At 36.9% G+C, this 26074-nt stretch overlaps 3 protein-coding genes across 4 annotated transcripts in view; 2 read left to right on the top strand and 1 right to left on the bottom strand.

Annotated features, from left to right (window-relative positions):
- The first annotated feature begins 144 nt into the window (after positions 1-144).
- Positions 145-9261, top strand: rdgBbeta (cytoplasmic phosphatidylinositol transfer protein 1). The gene is made up of 8 exons (XM_074099828.1): positions 145-506; positions 686-834; positions 2517-2605; positions 2698-2705; positions 4955-5026; positions 5339-5593; positions 6369-6494; positions 6685-9261. The coding sequence occupies exons 1-8, from the start codon at positions 456-458 to the stop codon at positions 6835-6837; spliced, it is 903 nt and encodes a 300-aa protein (XP_073955929.1). The 5' UTR covers positions 145-455; the 3' UTR covers positions 6838-9261.
- Positions 1098-24517, bottom strand: LOC141436778 (trypsin alpha-like). 2 transcript variants are annotated; one of them, XM_074099820.1, is made up of 6 exons: positions 24141-24517; positions 18647-18851; positions 15502-15602; positions 14252-14443; positions 13203-13375; positions 1098-1572 (listed from the first exon to the last, which is right to left on the bottom strand). In XM_074099820.1, exons 1-5 carry the CDS (start codon positions 24337-24339, stop codon positions 13218-13220), a joined length of 855 nt encoding a protein of 284 aa, XP_073955921.1. In that variant the 5' UTR covers positions 24340-24517; the 3' UTR covers positions 1098-1572; positions 13203-13217. The 2 variants fall into 2 exon arrangements, with proteins under 2 accessions (XP_073955921.1, XP_073955920.1); XM_074099819.1 differs by having other exon boundaries at positions 14256-14443; positions 24141-24516.
- Positions 17169-26074, top strand: part of Eip63F-1 (Ecdysone-induced protein 63F 1) — a 47155-nt gene continuing 38249 nt past the window's right edge. The window contains exon 1 of the mRNA XM_074099821.1: positions 17169-17312. Coding sequence (XP_073955922.1) covers positions 17296-17312 — 17 coding nt within the window. The 5' untranslated portion in view covers positions 17169-17295. The remainder of the gene's footprint in view (positions 17313-26074) is intronic.

The raw sequence follows: 26074 nt of genomic DNA, 5'->3' as shown, positions 1-26074 counted from the left end.
GATTAATAAAAGTCAATAGGTGCGAGTCGAGGCTTGTTTGAGTTTAAAAAAGAAACAATTTTGTTTGAGATCACTAGTAGTTGCTAGTAGGTAAAGCCTGAGACTTATATATTTTTTGTAATCATTTAAGTTTTTTGATGTTCGTGTTATCTAAGCTGAATGGTCTTGAAACATGAAATCTTGTTTACAATTGAAAAAAAGTTGACAAGACAATGACAGATGTCACTTCTGTCAATTGTCAAATTTGTCAAATCAAAGTAAACTGCGGAGTCCTTCCTACCCTTATTAGTCTGTGTTCCTACCATCCAATTCAGCCAGTCCAGCCAGTTCCATCCATTCCATTCCAGTATCTACTCTACAGTGCTTGTGTGTAGATCTTCCAGCTTTATCAGTAAAGTTTCCTTGAAAGAAAAACGTGTTATTGAATGAAAATTTTGAGCTACCGATAAACTAACATGGTGCTAACTAAAGAATATAAAATTTGCATGCCCATGACTGTGGAAGAGGTGAGTGTTCAGTAAAATCAAAACACTTCGTGTATCATATAATTAAATTAATTAGCTTTATTAGTTTACAGGAGTCATTTGATATTTACCTCTGTTTATTGCGCCGTGCGCGTAAATTTAATCCCTGTTATCTTTATTACTGGTAAAATCCTAATATGATTTTATTCATAAATTAACAGTACCGCATCGGGCAATTGTACATGATAGCTCGTCATAGCTTTGAGCAGTCCAGTGACGGGGAAGGCGTTGAAGTGGTCGCCAACGAGCAGGTGAATGATGAAGTCAATGGACAAGGCCAATATACAGAGAAAAGGATTCACCTTTCTAGGTCAGGAATTAATTAATTATTTCAGTTGCTGTTACTTTTCTGTTACTTTACCTGCCACATTTATTTTTTACGGGGTACTGATCATTCAACTTATTCCTTAACCCGGCGATACTCTCTAGGTATTTACAACTGCGGATACTTGCTACCGGGTAAAAAATACCCAGGAATTTAAATAGGTATTAGGTATATTTAATAAAGAAAGTAACATTTTTAAATATTTACTTTTACAAAGCATAATTGATGTTGTTGTCCATAAATAAAACTAAAAATTATAACAATTTTTTACATTTATTTACTAATGAGGGCTCAATCTAAAAAAATATCAAAATTAGACCTTTTTTATTCTTTTTTTATTTAGATCCATCACAGCTCCACCATTTTCTTTCCCTTTTCCCTTTGGCCTTCACTATAACATAAGCATTGATGCCACCCAGGTTTAGAAGACCATAAAATAGTACCAATGGCCATCTGGTTGCACAAGCCACTGAAAAGGTTGCACAGAGTTTCTCCATAACATCTAGATACATTGCATATACTTTTGTTGTAGTCCAGTATCATTTCTGAGTCTTGTTCTTCTCCAGAACCTTTTTTTCCGTTGTGATGCATCGTAGATGCCAAAAGTTTTCCTTTTCCTCCTCAAAATCCTCCATTTCTGATCCACTTTCATTCTCGCTATATTTTTTTCTGGGGGCTGTTCAATATCACTATCTTTCAGCGGATTATTAATTATTTGAGTGCCTTAACAAGAAAACATAAATGTAAATATAAAAAAAAAAACATAACAAAAACCGTTGCTACTGGGTATTTTTCACCCATAAGTACTTTATGCATCTGTAGTCATCAAACACAGCACAAGTAACTAACCGATTTGGGGGTACACATACGTTATCTATCCACTAGAAGCTACTTAAAAAGCCAAGCTGCTAAGATGAAGAAGAAAAAAGTTAGGACAAGAATTACCTACCGTGTGGTATTTTTTACCCTGTAGCGAGTATTCTAGGGTTAATGGAGGTTATACAAAGGCTATATTTGTGATAATTTTGGTCCATTGGAGCTAGTGGTCGACATAGCAGGTGGTGGCAGGTTTTTTACTCAATCACATAAAAACGGCTCTGCTGATTTAGATGAAATTTGGCAGACAGTTTATAACCTGGATTAACACAGGATACTTTTATTCCAAGAAAACGGCATCCCCTAAGCAGTAATAAATTATCTCATTACAAATGAAGTCTTAAAACTTGTGTCAAAACAAGCAACAGTTAGTTTTTGATAAATGCTGATATTGAAATTGGAGAGCTTTTGAAAAAGAAAAATTGTGGACAGGTGAATCCAACTTGGGAAAGTTTGTATAACAAATTATCATAATGTGCAATTTTGCACCACTCAGCTCATACCCCTAGTAATCTCCTTCAAGAAATAGGTTGAATTACCAGTCACTGTACACAAAGGTCCACAATTACACTTGTTAGACTAACTGAAATATAATTTATTGAATCAGGTGTTGCTTTGCTTTAAAAAAAAAAGTTGCAGGTGAGCAAAGTAATTGTTTTAGTTCATTAACTAAATAAAATATATTCAAAGTGAAATGCATTTGAAAATGTTATAAGTACTTTTTAGTAATTCTTGTAACAATTATTTTTCAGTGGTAAAAGTATTAAAACAATATTTTTATTATTTTTTAGTCATCTGCCCTACTGGATTCAATCAATGACACCAAAAATATTTTACATCACTGAAAAGGCTTGGAATTATTATCCCTTCACCATAACTGGTAATATACTTATTTAGTTAAATTCAAATATCTTGTTGATGATGTGCATTCCTTTCCTAATGAAATTTTTCTTTTTCATGTTTGCTGCACAGAATACACTGTAAGTTATTATTATTTAGATATATTTGTCATAACATAATTCAATAAAAATATATTTTTTTTGGTAAAAATGTAATTTTTAATACAAGCTTTTTTTTTGCTGACTGTACTTTTTGTTGACTACTTGCATTGTCACCAAAACTACAGTTGCATACCAAATTTCAAGTTGATGCTATTAACCATTGAAGAGTTCCGTCCTGCAGAGACGATCTTGGCTGGACTACCAGGATGTAACTACTAGATTATTGTATTGTCACGCGATTTACATAAGTATTCCAAATTTCAAGTCAATCTGACTACTGGAAGTTGGTCAAAAACTTACCAGATTTGACTACAGACAGACAGACAGACAACGGGAGAGGTGAAACTAAATAAAAGCTTGTAAAAATGAGTGATCTATCCCATGGGAATTTTGTAATTTCCCGAATAAAAAGTAGCTTTTGTCATTTCACATAATATGTAAGAATTTTTTAAATCAGCTACGAAATTGAATTTATTTATTTCTACCCCGCGGGAATTTTGCATTATCCCGGATAAAAGTAGTCTATGTCAATCAAGAATAGTGTAGCTTACTAACGGTAAAAGATTTTTTTTAAATCGGCTCAATAGTTTCAGAGATTCGACTACAAACAAAGAAGCGAAAAAATTTAAATATTTTCCTATCCCGTGGGAATTTCGAAAAATCTTTTCTTAGTGCGCGTCTACATCTATTAAGGAACATATATTCCAAATTTCAAGTTTCTAGCCCCAGCGGTTTGGGCTGTGCGTTGATCTATAAGTCAGTCAGTCAGTCAGTCAGTTTTTTCTTTTATATATATAGATATCCGCATTGGACCCGCGTGGGTATTACGGCTTAGCCAAGCCCTCATCCTGAGACGAGGCCTGTGCCCGGGTCTCGGTCCCGATCCATACCGTCGTATGTCCTAAAGTCAAGTGCCATACCAATTTTGTCCTTAACGCTGTTGACATATCGTTCATTAGCCATAAAGATTATAAGCCATAATGTTTCTTATGTCCTAAGAGTCATAAGCCATAATATTACATTACCTAATGCTCAAAATACCTAATTACTTTAGCCATAATATAACATGACCTAATGCCAAAATACCTAATTTGTTCTGTACTAATATTATAACAAATAACATCTTATGTCCTAATGTAATGTTCGTCCTAATCATCATTTGCCATAACGCTTTTTTCTCTGAAACCGTAATTTTTTCAGGGTTGTTATAAAATAAACCTATCCTAACCTATACAGTTTTACAGAATGACCACTTCAAAATTTCTGAAATATTTACGGTTTCAGAAAAAAACCGTTATGGCAAATGATGATTAGGACAAACAGTACATTAGGACATACGATGTTATGGATCGCGAATGGCACCCGAACTGCGTCCCCAACGGAAACGAACTGCTACCAGAAAAGTAGGTTAGGTTAGGTTAGAACTGCGTCCCCAACGGAAGCAAACTGCTACCAGAAAAATAGGTTAGGTTAGGTTAGAACTGCGTCCCCAACAGAAACGAACTGCTACTAGAAAAGTAGATTAGATTAGGTTATAACTGCGTCCCCAATGCAAGCAAACTGCTACCAGAAAAGTAGGTTAGGTTAGGTTAGAACGGCGTCCCCAACAGAAACGAACTGCTACCAGAAAAGTAGGTTAGGTTAGAACTGCGTCCCCAACAGAAACGAACTGCTACCAGAAAATATGTTAGGTTAGGTTAGCACTGAGTCCCCAAAGGAATCGAACTGTTACTAGTGTTAAATCTTAGAGTAAACGTTAAGTATATTTTATGACAAATAGTGTTTAGGGCAAACGTCGTTATGGCAAGAGATCATTATGACCAAAGTTATGAGGAAAAATACAATTAGGACAAAATAAATTAGGGATTCCATTCCAATATATACCCATGATTATGGCATTCACTGTTAGGATATATAACTATTAGGACATATGAACATTAGTACTAAAGACGATAGTGCACATAAGTATTAGGACATACAATACTAGGGTAAAAAAAGTTATGGCACTTACATTAGGGAATACGTTGTTATGGCAAAAGATCATTATGACCAAAGTTATTAGGGAACATACAATTAGGACAAAAGATATTAGGGACTCCAATATAGTCCCCTGTGCCCTGCTATGGAACGTATATACTCGTATGCTTATGATATGATGGATAGGATGATGATGATAATTCAATAGTTATTAGTTAGTACTAAATATATTGTTTTCCTTTTTATTCCAGTGCTCGTTTATTCCCAAATTCTCGATATCAATCCAAACAAGGTATGAAGATAACAATGGCACAACTGAAAATGTAAGTAAGTAGTGCTATGCTACAATGTAAGTAAGTAGTGCTATGCTACAATTTATTCTGTCATGTCACAGTTCCACTAATTATTGTTACTACGATTACCCCAACTACAAATGGGCATAATGATAAATAAGATTTTTTGTGAATATGTTTGTTAGTCATACATGGAATGCCGAATTTTGATAAAATTTGTTATAGAGATAGTTGAAGTCCCACGGAAAAACATAAGATACTTTTATCGTAGAAAATTGAAAAGTTTTCGCGGGAAAGTCATGTGCAACAGCTAAAGTACTCTGTAGTTTATTCCTTTTGCAGTGTTTAGGACTAACCCCAGAAGAACTAGAAAGTCGGGAGGTTGATTTCCTAGATATTGCTTATGATGAGATCAAACCACATCATTACAAAGAGGCAGAGGATCCTAAATTCTTCAAATCTGAGAAGACAGGACGCGGGCCTCTTGTTGAAGGATGGAGGGACACACACCAGCCCATCATGTGCTGTTACAAAGTTGTCCATGTCAAGTTTGAAGTCTGGGGATTGCAGACACGTGTTGAAGAATATGTACAGGGGGTAAGGAAAAAATCGATAATAACAAATTATTTTTCACTTCTCATGCTCTTAAAGTTAGAGTTTATGCTGAATCTAGGCGACATAAAGTGACTTTTTATGCTCTAGTGCATAAAGTAAAATCTTCGTCTAAGACCAAGGCAATCAGGTGTAAACAGCCACAAACAAAGAAGTTTCTACATATATTTTTTAATAATTTAAATTTTTATAAAACTAAAAATCAATCATATCAACCAAAATAGATCAGTAAAACTAAAAATTCATAATTATAATAGTAATGCGTGAACAATAAAAGGTACATATTAGGTGAACAATTGTTTCCACTCTTGCTATTTCATTTCCTCGCCATCGAAGTGAAAAGCAGAGTGTAAAACTCGAGCATTAAACCCATTTTCCCCTCGACACGTGTCTATCCATATCCAGCTATATGAACGTCTTGGGTAAAATAACTCATTTTATGCTCTTGTTGTACAATCTACTATTATACATCACTACAATTAAAATACAACGATCAGCTTTGTCAGTAAGAAGTATAATAGTAAATGCATGTCACTGATACTAGGTAAGTACCTTAATACCACAACCCTTCCTTTTGCCTTGCGGTTTATAGGTACCCATTATACTGGCTACATTCCCTCTGTATCACAATGGATTCTTTTTGAACCAGCCACGATCACATTCAGGATCGCATCAATTCGCAAATTTAAATAATAAAAATGAGTTTGTTACACATACAAATAAAACCTAAAGTCAAGTTGATTTTCCTTCCTCATTGCAGGCCATTCGCGAGATTCTGTTACTGGGTCACCGGCAAGCATTTGCATGGATGGATGACTGGTATAACATGACCATTGATGATGTTCGAGCTTATGAAAAAGATATGCAAGCCAAAACTAATAACAAGGTAAAATAAAAAAAAAACCACCTAATTTTTTTGTCATAAATTAGAAAATTGCAGAATAAAGGAATCCAGTTGTTCCTTTAATAAAAAAAGAGGTTAGGTTAGTTTATATACAGGACCTTCACTGAAGTGTTTGGCTTTATTTTGAAGTTTTTATTCACTGTGGTTAATCTTCGTCTCTACCTTCTTCCAGTTGAAGACTGAAGACGCGGCAACAGAGGGTCAAAAGTCGCCAGCTTCACCGAAAACACCAAAGACTCCAAAATCACCTCAAACACCGAAAACGCCCCAAAGTGGGGGATCTACGCCCACAGCGGAAACTCGTTCATGGTTTACGTGGTCATAAACATGAAAATATAGTAACAATTAGGGACTTCGCCGCATAGAATTTTATTTTTTATTTATTTCTTATCTGTATCCAAATTTTCAGAAATCATTTAAAAAAAAATTCGCCTATCATGGAACTGTCTTAAGTTTCATTTTCGTGCTGAAACTATCGGCTTACATTTCACCTTCTTACTCCAGAGTTAAATCGATTGAATATAAAAAAAAAAAAACTATTTCTGCTGCGTTTCTACGCGAGGAATGTGTTTGTCATGCATGAACCAATAGAAACGCTTTATTAACCTATCTTCGCTTCGTCGAGCTGTTTCCACTAGAGATGCGCTTTGCGAGGATAGGATAGGTAAATGAAGCGTTTCTATTGGTTCATGACAAACACATTCCTCGCAACACATCCTCGCACATCTCTGGTGGAAAAAGTTTTTTGGGTTCAGTTTGTGCTGAACGAGTATATTTCAGTCAGTCTGCTCTGCTAGTCATCCATCAGTGATTGTAGGTTAACTAATACTTGTTTGATGTAATGTTAGTATTGTGCAATACGTAGATGTTATTGGAATGTCATTATTCAGTGCAGGTTGATACTACCTCAAACTTTAAGGGCAGTTAGTGAAGGCCCTAATATTCACATTTTATTAAGTTTTATTAAAAAAAGAGACTTATTATTTTCCTTACAAAATTAATTAGCACGCAATGTATCACTATGATATACGCGATACTACTTTTTTATTCAAAACGTCGCACTTGTTGACGTGACAGCTGTCACAGAACGCTTCTCTCGTATCAAATTATTGTACGCATTACATTGCTGTTCGAAAATATTTCAAAAATTAATTACGCTCTGGTAGTTAATTCTAAATTAACAATTTGTTTTGATATCGGTTCACAGCACTTAAATCTTTGTCTGGTTACAGTTTGAGGTAGTATCAAAAATACACTTACAAGCGTGCACTGCAATTGCACTGCAATACAATTCATACCAATTAACCTCTGACATCCCACTCATTTGTATTAGTTTTTCCTATATTCGTAAAATTTTCATATATTACGAGTATGAATGAAAGCTTTGATAGTATATTTGAATACAGTTCCTACTTTCGAAATATGTTATTTTATATTTAGTACAAATATTTATTTTAGTATGTTTATAATCCATCCCATTGAGAGGGTTTAATCCGTAATAGAGATGTATTATATAACATACGAGATGTGTAAACAAGAATTTAAAAGCTTTACGTGTTGACAAGTAGGGTTGGTGGTCGCCCGGTCGGCTACTAAGATTAACTAGCGAGCATTGTTATGGTTTGTTGTATTATTTTATTAGAAAATATTAATTAGTTGTAGATTAAGATCAAATTGAGCTACTCGCCTTCCGTGGATACATCAGCATCATGATAATGTTTATTATAAGTTTTGGTTTATCGCGACCCTGAGGGAACTAAAAACTATCGTATATTCTTTTCATCACACTTGCTCGTAAACAGTGTCGTAACACGAGGCTACCAACAGCGCGGCGCGGCAGTTGGAGCTGCCAACAGCGCAATCAGCGGTATCGGCAATTTCTGAAAAAATATTAGTTTTTCTTTTACAAATATACAATTTTACTCGCAAATGTGATGAAAAACATTGTATATCGCTCGGGCGGTATTAGAATTACGAACATCGACTCATTAAAGCCCTCAGTCTTCGACTTCGGGCTTCTAATAGACTCTCGTTCGTAATTCCTTATTCACCGCCCTTAAGACACAACGTACTATTCCAGGGTCTATGCTAAACTATCTATCCTAAATTCCTTCCGAATCGGTTCAGCGGATTATACGTGAAAGCGTAACAAACAAACAAATTCGCATTCGCATTTATAGTATTAGTTAGGATTCATATGGCTTGACAGTCCTATTGTACCTCGGGGAGCCAGTCGCGAATACGGGGCGTGTGTGTTGTATTTATATGCGCTAGTAAATTTAACTAAAAATATATTTAACGTTAGTAATAAATGTTATTGGTGTTAATAATCACTGTTAAGTGTTACTGAATTCACTTCCATTTTCTCGATGGCCTTTACTTATCTACTGTTGATATTATAATAAGAGGTTGTGCATTATTCGAGTATCTAAATGACCAAACGTAATTTGTACCTAATAACGCCATGGATGAGTTATCTTTAGGCTATTATTATGTTTGTGAATGGAAATAGCAAAAAACCAAAGTGTCTGAGGTTGTGTAAGTATAGGGCGTTTTTATCATAAATTGAGATGGCATTCATACTGATAAAATACTCTGTATAATTGATGTTGTCCACAATTATAAATGTAATATAAAGCTTACCATTTTATACCATCTATTCCTAATACCGTTATACAATTTATATGTGTATAATGTATGTTTACTAGCTGTCGAATGGGGTTGTCAATTTAAATAAATATACTGATTACTTAACATGATTAACTCTGTCTAATTCATAGATATAGTATATACTAGTTAATTTTATATTTATTATAAGATAGATTAGATTGTCCTGCAGTGCTACTACGAAATTCGAAAATCGAAGTTCGTTTCGTACCGCCCCTTTCACTCTCGTATTAAATAATTTAAGCATCAGCGGGACGGCAAGATACGAAGTTCGAATTCTGCACTTCGTAGTACAGGCCCAGATGCAATGCAGATGAGAGACTATAATCGCGATTAATAAATATCCATCTTGTCTAAAAAATACCTACTGTCCACTTCGCTATTTCTCTCACATTGCCGATATATTACCTACTATATTCTAAATCTATGATCTAATCTAAGACTGAAATCTGGCACTGGTTGGCTTTCATTAGACCTATAAAAAAAACTTAGATCCTAAAAGGTGAATTTCATAACCTCCTAACGCCCAGAGTCCTTTATAAAGTACTTATTCTAATTTGAACTTCAAACTATCATAAATGACATAAAGTTTGATGTTCATATATCAAAAATTTGACTTTGGCGCTAGGACGATAATGATGAAATTATACGCGATTGAAAAATGGTATCAAAATAAGGAAGGAGTCTCAGAATAAAAACAATGTACCAATTAAGTTAACACATATAATGAGATAATTCAATAGGACTCTGACTCGAAGTCTATACTTGGTTTGGATAGGTATTTAACTAAATGTAAACAAAACAACGTCAATTAGTGTCTTAAATATTGATAGTTTTATCTAACATTTACATTTCTGTATTGAAATACACTAGTCTAGTTTATATTACAACTAGCTTTTGCCCGCGGCTACGCCCGCGTGGAATTCTGCTATCGCGCGCTGTTCCCTCGGGAGGTGTGCATTTTTCTGGGATAAAAAGTAGCCTATGTCACTCTCTGGTCCTTAAACTATCTCTATGCCAAAACACGTGAAAGACGGACAACTTATACATACACAAACATAAAAACACACACTTTCTCATTTATAATATTATAAATAAAGTATGGATGATAGATAAGTAAAATGTTTGAAATCCTTGAATGTACCTTATCTGGCAGCTGAAGTTTGTTTACATTTAGTTCAATACCTATCCAAACCAAGTATTGGTAATATTTATTTAAGATGATCGATCATCTAAATTAAAATTTCTTGTACGACGTCGAAATGAGAAATAAATTATGCAAGCCAATATGTTTTACAATTAATGTACATAGGTATTCGAAGATGCTACAGGGATAATATTCAATTCAACATTATTACAAATTTGTATGTGTAGACATACCTCTAGACCCATCGTTAGACAATGTTGTGTTGAATGGAAATAAAATTTTATTTAATATTTAATTATGCTTTAAAAACAGATTATTTGAATGACGCTAGTATATTACTTTTCTCAACATGACATGAATTATGACGTTGTTACAATAATTAGGCCGAGAGTATCGCGCTGCAGGCGCTGTGGCGCTCAGCTGCGTGCGCGCGGTCACTTCTAGCGGCTGCAAAGAGATTTCATACAACCTTGCAGGCCGCTGGCCGGCAATGCGACCGTCTTTGATTCAACGCGCGCTCTGCGACACGCACAGCAAACCGCCCGCAGCCGCCCGCCGCCAGCAGCCACACAACAGGCGACCAGACTAGCGTCCCGCCAGCTTCATTTCTTGTTTTTTTTTATTGTTTTCATGTAATGTGAGAAAGACTATAATTCGGCCGAACCTGGGTTGCCGTCTCGCATCCCATTTAAGTCTATATCTGCTTGGCAGCAACCCCCTACTTCCTGGCCTCTACAGTAATTGTACTATTGTTTCCGCCTTTAGAACGTTTTTAAAACCTGTCCACTGCACATAGTGTTAGTCCTTTTAAATGGCACAGGGGTAGATACTTAAATATAAGAATGAGCTGGAAGATCCATAATTAAGTCGTTTTGATAAGTAACGGAAAATTTATTTTAATCTTTGGATAAAAACTGCATACGCCTTTCGCCACAACTGAACCTGGCTCTATAGGTCTATAGGTGTGTGCAAAATCCGAACTTCGTATCTTGGTGTCCCACTGACGCTTATATTATTTAATACGAGAGTGAGAAGGACAGTAGGTACGATACGAACTCCGATTTTCGAATTTCGTACTAGCCTCCCCGGCTCCGTCAGTTGCACAAGCGTATAAAGCTCTGTTTAGACCTGAATGAAAAATTGTGCAAGTGGCAAAACATGTGAGGCATAAAGCTTACGATATTGTAGGCAATGTAATGCAACTTACGTGATTTATCTTGCAAGACTAAACTGGGCTTATGGGGTGAAACATAAACTGGACTCTAAAGGGACTATAAATAGCTATTGTTACACATGCTAGTTACTAGCATGTGTGTATAGGACACGTACTATTAACCTCTTCACCGCCAGAGTCATCCAGTCGTGACGTGACAGCCAATGGAATGCCTCACACGCCACGGTCATCTACACATGACCAACATTCAACTCGAAGTTAATCCTGCAACGGAATTAAAAATCAAATTGATTTGTCGCGGGTTTTTCTGTGGCGCACAGAGCACGTCACTTCGTTTGTTTTGTGGCGGCGAAGAGGTTTTAAGCATGCTAGTAACGAGCATGTGTAAGGCGGCCTTAATAATTACTAATTTTGAGTGTATAGAGTGGAGAGAGTGGAGTGCAGTGATAGTTCCTTTATACTAAACTTTTGTGTTTACACACACATGCTGAAAACAATAAACCATTATTCGAATGTATTAAAATTATAACTTTGAAACTGGTTCTGTATCTAAATCTAAATGAAAGCATTCTTTGTATGGTTAGAATGTGTATTGTTGTGCTTCGTGTTATCAAGATATACCTTGACAAATATACATAAATGTATCAAAATTCGTGGTTTTCTTGTCTATGTAATCAAAATTAAGACTAGTCCGCAACCGCTGCATTATACAGACAAACTTGAGCATTCACTTGTAATGAGCATTGTGTAGCGAATGTAACGTTACTGGTAAAAGATCACAAAATGAACAAGAGCTTATTAGCATTCAAGCGAAACGACGGTATAGTACATTGTGTCTTAAGGGCGGTAAGTGCGGAATTACAAACGAGATTATATTAGAAGCCCAAAGTCGAAGACTGAGGGCTTTAATGAGTTGATGTTCGTAATTCCAGTACCACCCGTGCGACATAATGTTTTTCATCACATTTGCGAGTAAATTTGTATATTTGTGAAAGAATAAATATTTATTTTAAAAATGGCCGATACCTTGCGCTCTCGGGCAGCGCCAGCGAGTTCCCCCGCGGCGTGCGCCTGCAATGTTTGGCGTTCATGTGGTGCGCGGTTCATTTACCGACCAAGGGTTTCATGACAAGAAATTAGTACGCGCAATGGCTCATTTACCGACCTTAGGTTTCATGACAAGAACATTAAGGTCGAGGGTTTTATTTGGGGGGTTGCAACCAAGGTAGCCTGCATGTTACGACACTTTTTACGAGCAAGTGTGATGAAAAATATGCTTCGAGCTTTTTGCAGAGCGTCCGTCCGACATCAACGTGATTAGTTTTTGACGAGAATGTGCTAGAGCGTTCCCTAAAATGATTTAAAAAAAGTTTTTTGTTTTTTTAATACAAGCTTTTTTGCAGTCTGTACCTATTTTTTGTTGACTGTACGTGCATTGCCGTCCAAACTACATTTCCATGCCAAATTTCAACTAGATGTCATACCTAAACTGTTGAGGAGTTCCGTCCTGCAGATACGACTTTGCCTAACTAACTTTCACTGCAGATTTACATATGTATGCCAAATTTCAAATCAAACCGACTACTGGAAGTGGGTCAAATTCAACTTGCAAGATTTGTACGGACATACATACATATACATACATAGTTACATACCTACATAAATTGCAAGTTAAAAGCTTGAATTGAATGCTCAAGTTTACCGAGCAGCAGGGTAATCAGTACTCTGAGGTCCATTCTGCATTATATCTTGTATCCAGGCCAGATGCGCGCGGACGCCGGTGTAGACTGCAGGCACGCCCGGCAAGCAGCCCAGACCATAGCTGCTGATACCTTCCAATAGGCCCGAACACATCATGGCTCCCCCAGAATCTCCCTGTAAGTTCAGTGGTTTATAATAATAATATAATACGCACAATTGCGAACAGCGAGACAGCGACTGTTGAGCCAGTTAGTTACCATTATTCGTAATTTGTCTGTGTAATGCTACTGTTTTATTAAAGATTTTTCATCACACTTGCTCGTAAACAGTGTTGTACGTAACATAGGCTACCTACCAAAAGCGCAGTCAGCGGTATCAGCAATTTTTGAAAAATAATAGTTTTTCTTTTACAGTGTCTTCCACTTCGGGCTTCTAATAGACTCTCGTTCGTAATTCCTTATTTACCGCCCTTAAGATACAATGTACTATTTTTTACTGTGAGTAGGTATGTAATTGTATCTACAACACGGCTAAGTTAGGAACAGTGGCGAGTGGCTCAACAATTCCGGTTCGCGATGTTACCTAAGCATTTAGTTATACCCAGCATAGTTCTTTATAGTCTGAACGGTTCGCCGACAGTTCATAAAAAATATAAAAATTAAGGCTATTTAACTCATTAGGTACAAATATGCGGTCCGCTAATTATTTTTACTGATAAAAACTATGAATTATTATTTTAAACCAGAACGAAATGGCAATATCGCCGCCTCGTCCGCTCGCTCGCTCGGGCCTCGCGTTTGACAAGAACTGAATGCCTGGTAGCACGAAACTCAGTTCGTGCGGTGACAAGCTACGCGTAGGATATAGCTTGCAATAGGCAATAACTAAACGACAGTCGATTCCTAGACGTTATCATAATACTAATCAACTCTAGGCGAATACATTTTAGGTAGTAAGTACCTACTGCTCGGTAGTGAAGTATCTAGTAGCATTAACTACTGTGTAATCTGCGGTAGGTACCTACGGTGGACTAAATAAGTACCTACGTACTTACGTCGCAAGTATCGACGCCGTTCCCGACCGCACACGTCATCCCACTGTCGTATGCGGGAGCGACGTACTGCCCCAGAGCTTCAACGCATTCGTCTAACGAAATTATCCTCACGTTAGCCGCCATTAGTGTTTCAGAAAGCTCGTTAGTGGTAACGTTTTTGACGCCGTAACCGTATACTGTGCATTCACCTAAAAAAAAAAATTCTTGCATGTAGTGTACGTGCGTGTGTACGGAACTGATGGAACTTTAGAATTTAGATAAAACTTGTCTACTTTGGAACGTTCAACTTGACGGATACGTTACTATAGGTACTACTGCTACACTAGATATATTTGTTACAGAATGTATAATATAGATTGTCATTTCTTCTTTGTCTTGATGAGCTCCCGATATTTCGATGCAGCATGAGTATCTACGTAATCATGATTACTAGAAAGACAGATAGGAAGCTCATAAGAGGTACAGGTACGTCTTCATCCCCTAACAAATATACTGGTGACTGTACCTACACGTGTGTATGCTTGTGTGTTTGTTACTATCACGGTAAAATGATGATAAAATTTGTTCTGTAGATAGGTGGATCTCGGGAATAACGCGTAGGCTACTTTTTTTATTCGACTGGATGGCAAACGAGCAAGTGGTCTCCTGATAGTAAGAGATCACCACCGCCCATAAACATCTGCAACACCAGGGGTATTGCAGATGCGTTGCCAACCTAGAGGCCTAAGATGGGAACCTCAAGTGCCAGTAATTTCACCGGCTGTCTTACTCTCCACGCCGAAACACAACAGTGCAAGCACTGCTGCTTCACGGCAGGATTAGAAACGTAAGATGGGTGTATTTTTTGCGAATGCCCAGTAAAATAGCGGAATCTCGATCCACCTCCAGTGCCCTATTTTACGAAGCTACAGGTTACAATTTAGTATTTACAAGCGGTAGGTATAAGTAGTCTTCGTTTAACTTTTAACAGTATGCATTGAAAAGAGACTAGCTTGTAAATTGTAACTTGTAGCATCGTGAAATGGGCCACAGGTCTAATGGTTCACGCAAGCGAACCCCCGGGTGAAGGCTAGTAGGTATACCAAATAAATTAAACAATATACTCTCGCTCTGCAGCGATAAGGCCGCCTATTGCTTATCTAGGAAAATCTCTATATATCTGTGTTTTCAGTACTGCTTATTGGTACTGTGTTGGTGTTCAATAAATAGTCATTGTATTGTATTGTACCTATAATAAGATACAAACCTGTTGCACCGAAATAATGTTCAGGCAATACATTTTCGTTGATTCCGGGCCAATCTACTGGTTCCGTCCGCAGCAGCGCGATGTCGTGCGTTCGTGAGTACCTAAAACATAAAAGCCTTAATTTTACGTCATAATTTCATAAACAAAGAACACTGCTGACCTTGGCGACTTCATACGAATACGTAGGTATTGTATAGCATAATGGTAGGTACCTACTTTTAATTCAGCACCACAACGAAAGGTCGATATTAGAAGCCTGCGAACTGACGGCACCAAGGGCAATGCAAGGCTATCATTTTCGATTCGCTTTGTAAGTTCAATCAGTATTCTATTGGTAGTTGTTTTAGTGCTTATTTTATTTATTTGTTAACATTTTTTAAACAAAGTGAATTAGCGCTTGTTAGACATGTAGAATGTTTTGCTGCACATTTTTGTTTATTTCGTGGTACTTTATTAATTCTGCGAATATTATCAAAAAACATATAATATAGATTAAATAACACAAATAAAAGCTCGTAGAATAAAAATAATATAAATACCAACCCCTATGTGTATTTTAAATAATTAGGTCAATTTTAGGTTTAGGCTCTTTTAACTTTTGCTGATGCGTCCTTGTTGTCGTTGTCCTGTCAATCGTTCGAAAGTTAACTGGAAGACATTCCTTTCTGGGATAAGTTCTCCTTTGTACAGCAGTTTCGCATTTTAATCTGTTTTTTATTTAGTATCTTTTTGTTTTATGTACAAAAGTTTAGTTTAGATTATTTATTCATTCAATACATCATTACAATATAATTTACATAAATGTCAGTTACTTATAAGAATTTGTATTGAAATCGTCAAAGATTAGTAATAATTATAAAAAATAAAATTCTAAGCATGTCATGATGTGAATGAAAACAATTAAAATAAGACTGGTTCTCCTCAAGGGATCATCAGAATGAATGAAAACACATTGAAATTAACATTAAAAAAGAATAAAGGCTAAAATGTCAAGGATACCTATGTAAAAATAAAGGGTTATACATACATAGAAGAATTATTACTAAGTATATAGCTGCATTGAAACTTTTATTGTATTTCAAACTGTCCCAGTATATTGTTACCCATGAACGATTAGGGGAGCTAGAGTACAGACTGTCTGTAGGTACGTGTATGTATGCCCGCCCAGCCTGCAAGAAAAATCGCGCAAGTAGCATACATTGCTGTTCTCGATTGACTACGTCAAACTCGTTCGCTTACGACCTCGCACTGTAAAACAACTTGCACTATTTTTCTTGCAAGTCGGGCTCATGAATCTTATAATGCTATGATAGTATAAATGTCACAAATATTACGGGGGTAGTTTGATTTACACAGCACTAAAATGCAGCAAAAACATGTTTACCGCACCAATGACAGTTATCCCGCCCGGTCCCGTGACCGCGATCATCACACGCGGTTGAATCATCTGGCTAAGATAAATAAAGTCGTTCCGTGTTGTTATAAAATATAAGTAAAATCATTATTGTGTGCACAACAAGTGAGATTACCAAGTACCTATATACTTGACCCAATGTTTTATTAAGTACTATAAGTACTTAGGGTTCGGTATGATTTCTGTACTTTCAATTGTACGACATTTTTTGGAACGTTTTTTGGATTTGAATTTGCGGTAATTTGCTTTTAGGATCTAGGACCTCTGATATTTTCCTATCGTTTTACGAAATCTCTCAACACTGCCCGGAAGTTAATCGACATCTCGGCTACAGTTACAAGTGCCATTGATTGCTATTCAACAAAAGGGATCCAGAACACATGGATCGACGAAGGAGGTAACCAAACATTAATCTCGTAATTCAGAATACAAATGCCTACAATACTCGTATTATTTTATAACTAATTAACTGTATCTACTTATGTGAGCGCCATAATAAATCGAACACTATTTCTATGTTCGAAGGTCGTTATTATTATAAAATAGGGGTTAGCGAAGTTTTTTAATGTAAGGTACTTATTTAGGCATTTCAAATTAAATCTTTCGTCTCTCGCTGGTGCAGATGTACCTACTTAGGTCAGATTTTTTTTTACTTTACTTTGCCATTTTTCCGGGTAAACGACCTCGATCTGGTCGTTTTGACGGGTTAATTTAGAATTAATCAATTGAGTTTCTTTATTATTTGTCGTTTTTGTTTGTTGGAAACGGTGTTCCCTTCTTTCATAGTCAAAAATTTCACAGAATTTCGTTTCGCAGAAAATGATTCATATAATATCCTTGTATTTTTACTTCGAATATTATTGTTTCAATTACTATTTACTCGAATGAAACATATTGAATAGAAAAATAATTCATGAATTTTATAGAATTTGTGTCAACCTACATTTTTTTTAAAGAATATATTTGTTCGGCGCATTTATTCACGATAAGTATTTTGTTTCAACGAAAATGTAAAAATAGACGTTATGTTGTCCAAAATCTAATAAAAAACAACACATTTTAATATTGTAATTTTATGTAGGTTAGATTTGGTTAGATTAGAGCTGTGACCCCACCAGAAAGCGAATCGCTACCAGAAAAGTAGGTTAGGTTAGGTTAGAACTGTGACCCCACCAGAAAGCGAATCGCTACCAGAAAAGTAGGTTAGGTTAGGTTAGAACTATGACCTCACCATAAAGCGAATCGCTACCAGAAAAGTAGGTTAGGTTAAAACTGTGACCCCACCAGAAAGCGAATCGCTACCAGAAAAGGAGTTTAGGTTAGGTAAGAACTGTGACCACACCAGAAAGTGAATCGCTACCGTTTTAGGAGGGTATGCATTTAATCGTTTAGAAACTACCACTACATGAAATGTTTTTCTTTGTAATAAGTTTCATATCAACTAAATAATATAAGAATAAAGAATCTTTGATTTGTTATTCTATGAAATGAATACCTAAATAATGAATTTTATTTGTAAAAAAATCAATGATACGTATTTCTTCAAAGTACTTAAGTGTTTCATGTTGATTATTCTATGAAACAATAATATGAGAAAAAAAATCTGTTCAACGAAATTCTACCGGTTAGTACTAGCATTAGACAATAAGGCGGCGGGGCTGTCGGATTAGGTACTTGTAGCTAGGTCACGTGATCGCGAAGTACGCCACGTCAGCCCGTGGTTCAACTAACTTGTCATAAAGCTCGTGTGTGATAACCTCCAGTACACGCGTCTTTGGCGGTTCGCCGCACCAATTGTCCAGCTGCAGCAGGTACTGAGTGTCGGCGCGTACGCAGTGCGCGGCTGTGCTGGCGAACTCGGCAGTCAGTACCGTTGCTCCACATAGATGCTGAGAAGTGCTAGCGTTTCGTAATGACGCCACACGAGGCTGGGCACCTATAAGTCGAGTGTCAACGTCAATACTTCAATATGCGTGTGTGTTCATCTTTAGAGTGTGTTACCGGTATGTGGGCATGTCTCGTCACAAGGTAACCATCCATAAAATTGTTAGTGTTCGGATTATTACACATTACCTATTCAAGCTGCGTCGAAAAATTGAAAAGTTATCTTAAAACATTTTAATTTATTTACCTACACTGAAAATTAATTGCTAATGCACCTTTTTTTTATTCGACTGTATGGCAAAGGAGCAAGTGGGTCTCTTGATGGTAAGAGATCACCACCGCCCATATACATCTGCAACACCAGGGGTATTGCAGATGCGTTGCCAACCTAGAGTCCTAAGTTGGGATACCTCAAGTGCCAGTAATTTCACCGGCTGTCTTACTCTCCACTTACTTCATTATTATAAATTTTAAGAAATGCTCACATGCTGGTAACATACTGTAAGTAAACTGTATCACAGTATTATAATCGTGCGGACCATATGCAAAATATTTTATTAATTTATTTTTAGTCCTGTTTCGAAGCAAACAACATAGGTACTGCTTTCTCAAAACAGGATTATCGGATCGCATTAAATTTCTTGAGTTTTTGTTTATTTCTTTCGTATAATCGCAGGTCTATAACTGGACAGATTATTCTTATAATAAATTAATTCTTACCAAGATAGCTCTTTCAAATGCATACCTTAAAATACGTTTAAAAAATATATACCTACCTCGTTGAGTTTCTTGCCGGATTCTTCTCATTCTCAACAGAGGTTTTTTCAGAGGTGGTAGATTTTTTTGACATTCATAAGTGCTTGTTATAGTATAGCCTAAATTGAATAAAGATATTTTGGCTGACCTATCAACTCACCGTAAAACAAAATATAGCTAGATTAGGTACCTACTATTCTTCTAAATTAAAAATTTTGCGTGGTAACAAGAACCTATTGATATACCTACCTTATAATAATGAATGTGTAATGTGTAATGCGAGCTCATGTGCAGGAGGCAATTTACAATCTTTAACCCCTCATATGCGGGAACTAAAAAAAATACTGAATTCTAGTCTCATCTGTTTTAATAAGCACACATTCTGCTTATTAAAAAAATACAAAAGGACAGCCTTAAATTTAGCACTGATCAGATCACCGTCTAAGCATAAGTGGGGTTAAGCCACTAATAATCATTTCGTTTATGCGAACACGACAATAAAATTTAGAAAGTAGGTATTCAATGTTCCCAAAAGCAAAAAAGTGTTTGTTAAAAATTTCATTTATAATATAATAGGTACAAGCTTTTTTGGCTGCCTGTACTTTTTGTTGGCTGTAGGTACTTGCATTGTCATTTAAACTACGATGCCATTAACCGTTGAGAGTTTCAGTTTCATCCTGCGGGGACGATCCTGGCCGGACTACCAGAATGTCACTATCAGATAAAATTGTATTGTCACCAGATTTACATTAGAGGTACATACCTAACTATGCCTTTCAAGTCAATCTGACCACTGGGAGTGCGTCAAACTTTACTTGCAAGATTTGACCCACACATACATATAGGTACATTTGCCTATTGTATACCCTAAATTTGTGTTAATGTAATAATTTTTTTACGAGCTATGGAGAGAGCTATGCTTGGAGCTTCTTTGCGCGATAGAATCCGGAATACGGAAATTCGTCGAAGAACTGAAGTCACCGACATATAGGTACGAGGGCGGGTTGATAAGTTTCCAAAATGAAAGATTTAAAAATAATAAATTAAAAAAGTAATAATGTCATTCTAATTTCCTGACTTTTACGTAAATACAGAGGTAATAATAAATGTTTTCTTTCTTTCTTTTCTTTCTTTAATAAGTATTCAGTTATTAACATTAAAATAATCCATACTAATCCATACTATCCATACTTAATATTATAAATGCGAAAGTAACTCTGTCTGTCTGTCTGTCTGTCTGTTACGCTTTCACGCAAAAACCGCTTAACCGATTTGGATTAGACATTGGGAAAGAACATAGGCTATTTTTTATCGTGAAAAAGAGGCTTTAAGGGGTTGAAATAGGGGGTGAAAGTTTATATGGTGGAAGTTCATCGCTGTCGAAAATAAAACCATGAAACTTAGCATTTAGACACTTAATAAGAAATGTCGTTATTTTTTTGAGCTTTTTTGAAAATTCGACCTGTGAGGGGATGAAATAGGGGATGAAAGTTCATATGGAAGGTCGTCATTATCGAAGATAAATCGATGAATCTTTATTAAACTTGCCATTTCGGCACCTGATTTAGAGATAAATAGACATTGTTCGCGCGTTTTTTTTTTTAATTCTTCCTGTGAGGGGGTGAAATAGGGGATGAAAGTTTATATGGAAGACCGTCATTGTCGAAGATAAATCGATATTTCTTTATGAAACTTGGCATTTGGGCACGTGATAAGAGATAAATAGATATTTGTTCGCGCGTTTTTTAAAATTCTTCCTGTGTGGGGGTGAAATAGGGGATGAAAGTTTATATATGTAAGATCGTCATTGTCGAAGATAAATCGATGGTTCTTTATAAAACTTGGCATTTGGGCACGTGATAAGAGATAAACAGATATATTTTCGAGCATTTTTTTTAATTCTTCCTGTGTGGGGGTGAAACAGGGGATGAAAGTTTATACGAAGGTCGACATCGTCGAATATAAATCGATGGTTCTTTATGAAACTTGGCATTTGGGCACTTTGAAAAATAAATAGATATGCGTTCAAGGGTTTTTGAAAATTTTACCTGCGAGGGGATGAAATAGGGGATGACAATTTATATGGAACGACGTCGTTATCACAGATAAATCGAAACGTTCAAACGAAAACGGAGAAACGTTGGGCTAAGTGCGTGGACTTAGAAGGTTATATTATATTTATATATATTGTATTATTTATGTGCCGTTTCGGAAACTCATCAACCCGCCCTCGTAGCTGGAAAAATATGCAAGATGAAGTGGCAATGGGCGGGCCACATAAGCTCGAAGAACAGATACCCACTGGGGGAGAAAAGTTCTCGAGTGGCGACCGCGAACCGGAAACGAAGCGTTGGCAGGCCTCCCACTAGGTGGAATGACGACATCGTGAGATATTGCGCCGCTGCTCAACATTTTAAGGTGTGCACTATTTATCTATGTGTGCGAGATTGCCTAGAATGGACAGTGACTGGGGCTACCCGACTTTCCCCTAGGAACTGCACATTCATAAATAATAAAACCGGGCAAGAGAAAAAATAAGTAGGTAATATTTTTCCAAACATTTTGTAACTATTTAATACGGAATCTTCCAAGTTTAGGTATATTATACTCTTGGCTGCTATTTACTCTTTAACTCCTTACCAATAATTTTCAAGTAAACTTAACCATTATAGTATTCCTTGTAAATTTGATATAGTTACTACCATAATTAACTTGAACTAAAATAATTTCCTTGCTCACCCGCGACCTTACGATAGCTAAACTTATGCAAAATATGCGTGTTTTCAAATTTTTCAAACCAACCAGAGAGGATGGTGGCCGCTCGAAAATTTGCACTTTAAAGTTGGATATATCGCAAAAAGATAACTGAATCGAAAAAACGCCGATTTTAAACCTAACCTATCCAACGATACCCCACACTATTAGAGTTAGACGAGAAATAAAATCATCCCTACTCTACGTGTATGGGAGGTAACATATTTTTTATTTATTTTTCTTATCATTTTGTCGGCATAGTTGCTACATTATATCGTGCAAAATTACAGCTTTTTAGCGCTGATAGTCTCTGACATCAAACATGGCGAAACTAAAAACCGATCAAGCCTGAGTTGGTCTTAGGGAAAAAATTAAACTGCTACCTGTCTGGCAGCGGCGTACTTTATAAAAATTGTGTGTGAATAAAGTATTTGATAATTGTTGGTCACGGTGTGCGAGTCTGACTCGCACTTGACCGTTTTTTTAATGAAGCAGTTAGTTAATAGAAAAAATAGAAATGCCCCTAGATATGCATTATTTTTTTCTGGACGTAGACTTCTTGCTTAGGTACAGCCACCAGCAGTAATATCTGACACAACAAAACTTACATAAATATTTGATACGACTCTATCCGACTCTATCTCTAGGGCCGGTAGGACGTGACAGATATTTTTTCACGCTCCGCTGTGGCAGATAGTAATGCAGGTGACTGTATAATGTATGCATTTTATTAGTTGGGCTGTTCTAGGGGACTCAGAAGTCTTCACGCCGGCTCTACAGGTTTGTTTTTCTCTACATTTAGAGCGATCTTTTGAACGCAATGTTTTTATAGCGCGGTGAATGCGCCATCGCCAGGTGTAGCGGCAATAAAATAGTTCAAACGAGTTCCATCGAGATACGATTGAACGGAATAGATTAGTTTAAAACTAGATTTTATTCAGTCATTCTAAGATCCAACATCGAACGTTGCGCAATAACATTAAGTGGCTAGGCTAATAACAATCGTAATAATGGTTGCACTAAAATATTTGATGTTTGCCCATAGATAGAAGATAAGGTAGACAAGCCACAGCCTTGTCGTTAACACGGCGGTTATTATTTATACGACAGCTAGCAAGCTAGCAACAGCCTGTGACTCCGTCCGTGAAGAATTTGTTTATCGCAATCCCGCGGGAAACGCAAATTTACGCGATAAAACTATCCTATGTCCTTCGCCGGGACTCAGACTGTCTATAGGTACACGGAATTTAATTTATATCGGTTCAGCGGGTTAGACGTGAAGAGGTAACAAACAAACAAACAGACTTTCAAATTTTCGCATTTATGATACCTACTTATTATTAGAATTACAAGCCATCCACATCGGCAGGTAGGTTTCCATTTAAAAGTAGGGAAACCACAGGACTTTTCCGGGTAATTTTGGATAAGTACAGTCGAACTAATTGAATGATGTACTATAGGGTGGAACCTCTGTGCTACTAATGTAATGTTGACATCCCGTACTTTTTGTAAAGGAAATCATAGTAAAATTGATTGAACCAATTAAATTAGGTTCCACCCAGGTATATGAATGAGTTTGGTCGACTGTATCTACCCTATGTTTAAAGGTGATCGAAACTAATAACAAAAATTGTTACCTAAATCACGAGTGTTTGTTACGCGCCGACGTAAGCGCACGCGGCGGGCGAGCCGTCCAAGGTTAAAAATTCAAATAATCGAGTAATTAATGGTAAGATCGTGAACAGAGTCACCAAAGTACGAACGTTAAAACTAAGTTTATGGTTTGTTTGAACATCCCGACACCTCGAAGTATCATAATGAACATTATTACCGCACTCGACGGCCGCTCCCCCCACCACCCTTTTGACCCGTCCACATTCCACTTCCAAACAGTAACTTATCACTACCACAATGAAAGTGATTTTAAGTATTTTTATTATTTTACATAGCATTTTAACGAGGTTGTTATCATGTAATACTGTAACGCGCGTCTGAATAATTGTATTTTTTCTGTAATAAATTAACGTCATACTTGGACAAGTGCGGATTCACTTTTTCACACAGGGTTCAGGTAGTTACATTCACGTACACAATGCCATGAATTTAATAAAATATGTACTTTTTACACTCAGTTAGGGGACGTGCTTAAACACAACCCTAATCCCAAGTAGGTACCTTGGCGTCACCCTCGACCGAAGCCTAACCTACAAGAGCCATCTCGGTAAGGTTGCGGCTAAGATTAGGACTCGCAATAATATAGTGCAGAAACTAACGGGCACTACCTGGGGCGCCGGCGTTGTGAGCCTCCGAACAACCGCCCTCGCACTGGTCTATTCTTCAGCTGAGTATTGTGCATCTGTGTGGCTCAACAGCGCACATGTCTCAGTAGTAGACTCGCAGTTGAACCTCACCATGCGCCTGGTAACAGGCTGTCTGTGCCCAATGCCCACACACTGGCTGCCTGCACTCAGCAACATTGCTCCGCCGCGCCTGCGCCGAAAACAATGCCTCCATCGCGAGCTGGACAAAATATGCGGGGACTCAACCTTACCTGTCAATAAAGACCTACCTGCGGCAACCCAAAGGTTAAAACCTCGCCACCCACCAGTATCCAAAATACACTCCAGAGACCCTGCCTGGGAATTGTGGAACGCCTGGCTCAGCGAATGGCAGACGAAGGGAGAGCCACCTGACTTGTTTGAGTTGAACCCCCGCAAAAGACCCCCGGGCTTCGAAACGCAGCGTCGAGTGTGGTGCCTGGCCAACCGCTTCCGAATCAATGTTGGGAACTCCGCGTACCTTAGGAGTAAATGGGGCTGGTGCGAGTCGGCGGCTTGCGAGTGTGGACACCCAGAACAGACGGCCCACCACATGGTACTGGAATGCCCGATCATAAAGTTCGATGGACACATAGATGACCTCAAGAAGGTCAGAGAAAGCCGTGGAATATTTTAAGAAATCTAGATTTACTTAAGTTTTAATTTTTAGCTTTCATTTGTATTTCTTACACAGTTTTGCAGTGACACGTATCCCATACGATAAATAAATAACAGACTCAGTTGACAGATTTCTTCATTTACATCGGAAAATTTGACTCTACATACATTCGCATGATTAATAATCTCATTATATGTATAGTAGGTAATTTATAGATTTATGAACACATTGCGAAATTTGCTGATAAATATATAAATAACATGGAAGTTCATCGGCAGAACCCTTCTGACATATCGTCACGAATGTATAGAAAAATTATGACGAAGTAAATTTTTATGTTTAAACAGCTGTTTAATGTGAGAAGTTACCGCTGTTTTATTTAATGGATCTCCAATTAGGTATGACAAGAATGATAAGTAGAAGAGCGTTTTTGATAACAATTATTAGGAGTAAAAAGATAATGCAATTGTAAATATTGAATTGACCCACTTTCATCCGTACTAATAGACTGTCTATCTGTCTGTTACCTCTTCACCTTTCAACCGCTGATTCGATTGAGATTAAATTTAGTACGGATTTAGTAAATATTATGTTATTTAGATGGTTGAAAACCCTGAAAAGGACAAAGGATCGTTTTTATCCCGGAAAATTGTATAGTTACCACGGGATATCATAGCGGTAAACGAATACTTGGTAGACGGAGTCGCGGGTAGCAGCTAAGTAAAGTAGTTAACAAACTTAAGTTCTCTAGTGAATATTCGCTCGTTATAGTATGGTAACTAAACTAATCTTCATTATTTGGTATAAAGTATTTTGCATTGAGTTGTA

Source organism: Choristoneura fumiferana, chromosome 17 (assembly GCF_025370935.1).
Source record: "Choristoneura fumiferana chromosome 17, NRCan_CFum_1, whole genome shotgun sequence".
NCBI classification, from domain to species: domain Eukaryota; kingdom Metazoa; phylum Arthropoda; class Insecta; order Lepidoptera; family Tortricidae; genus Choristoneura; species Choristoneura fumiferana.
Note: the sequence above shows the minus strand (reverse complement) of the source record. Positions and strands in the feature narration are given on the sequence as shown.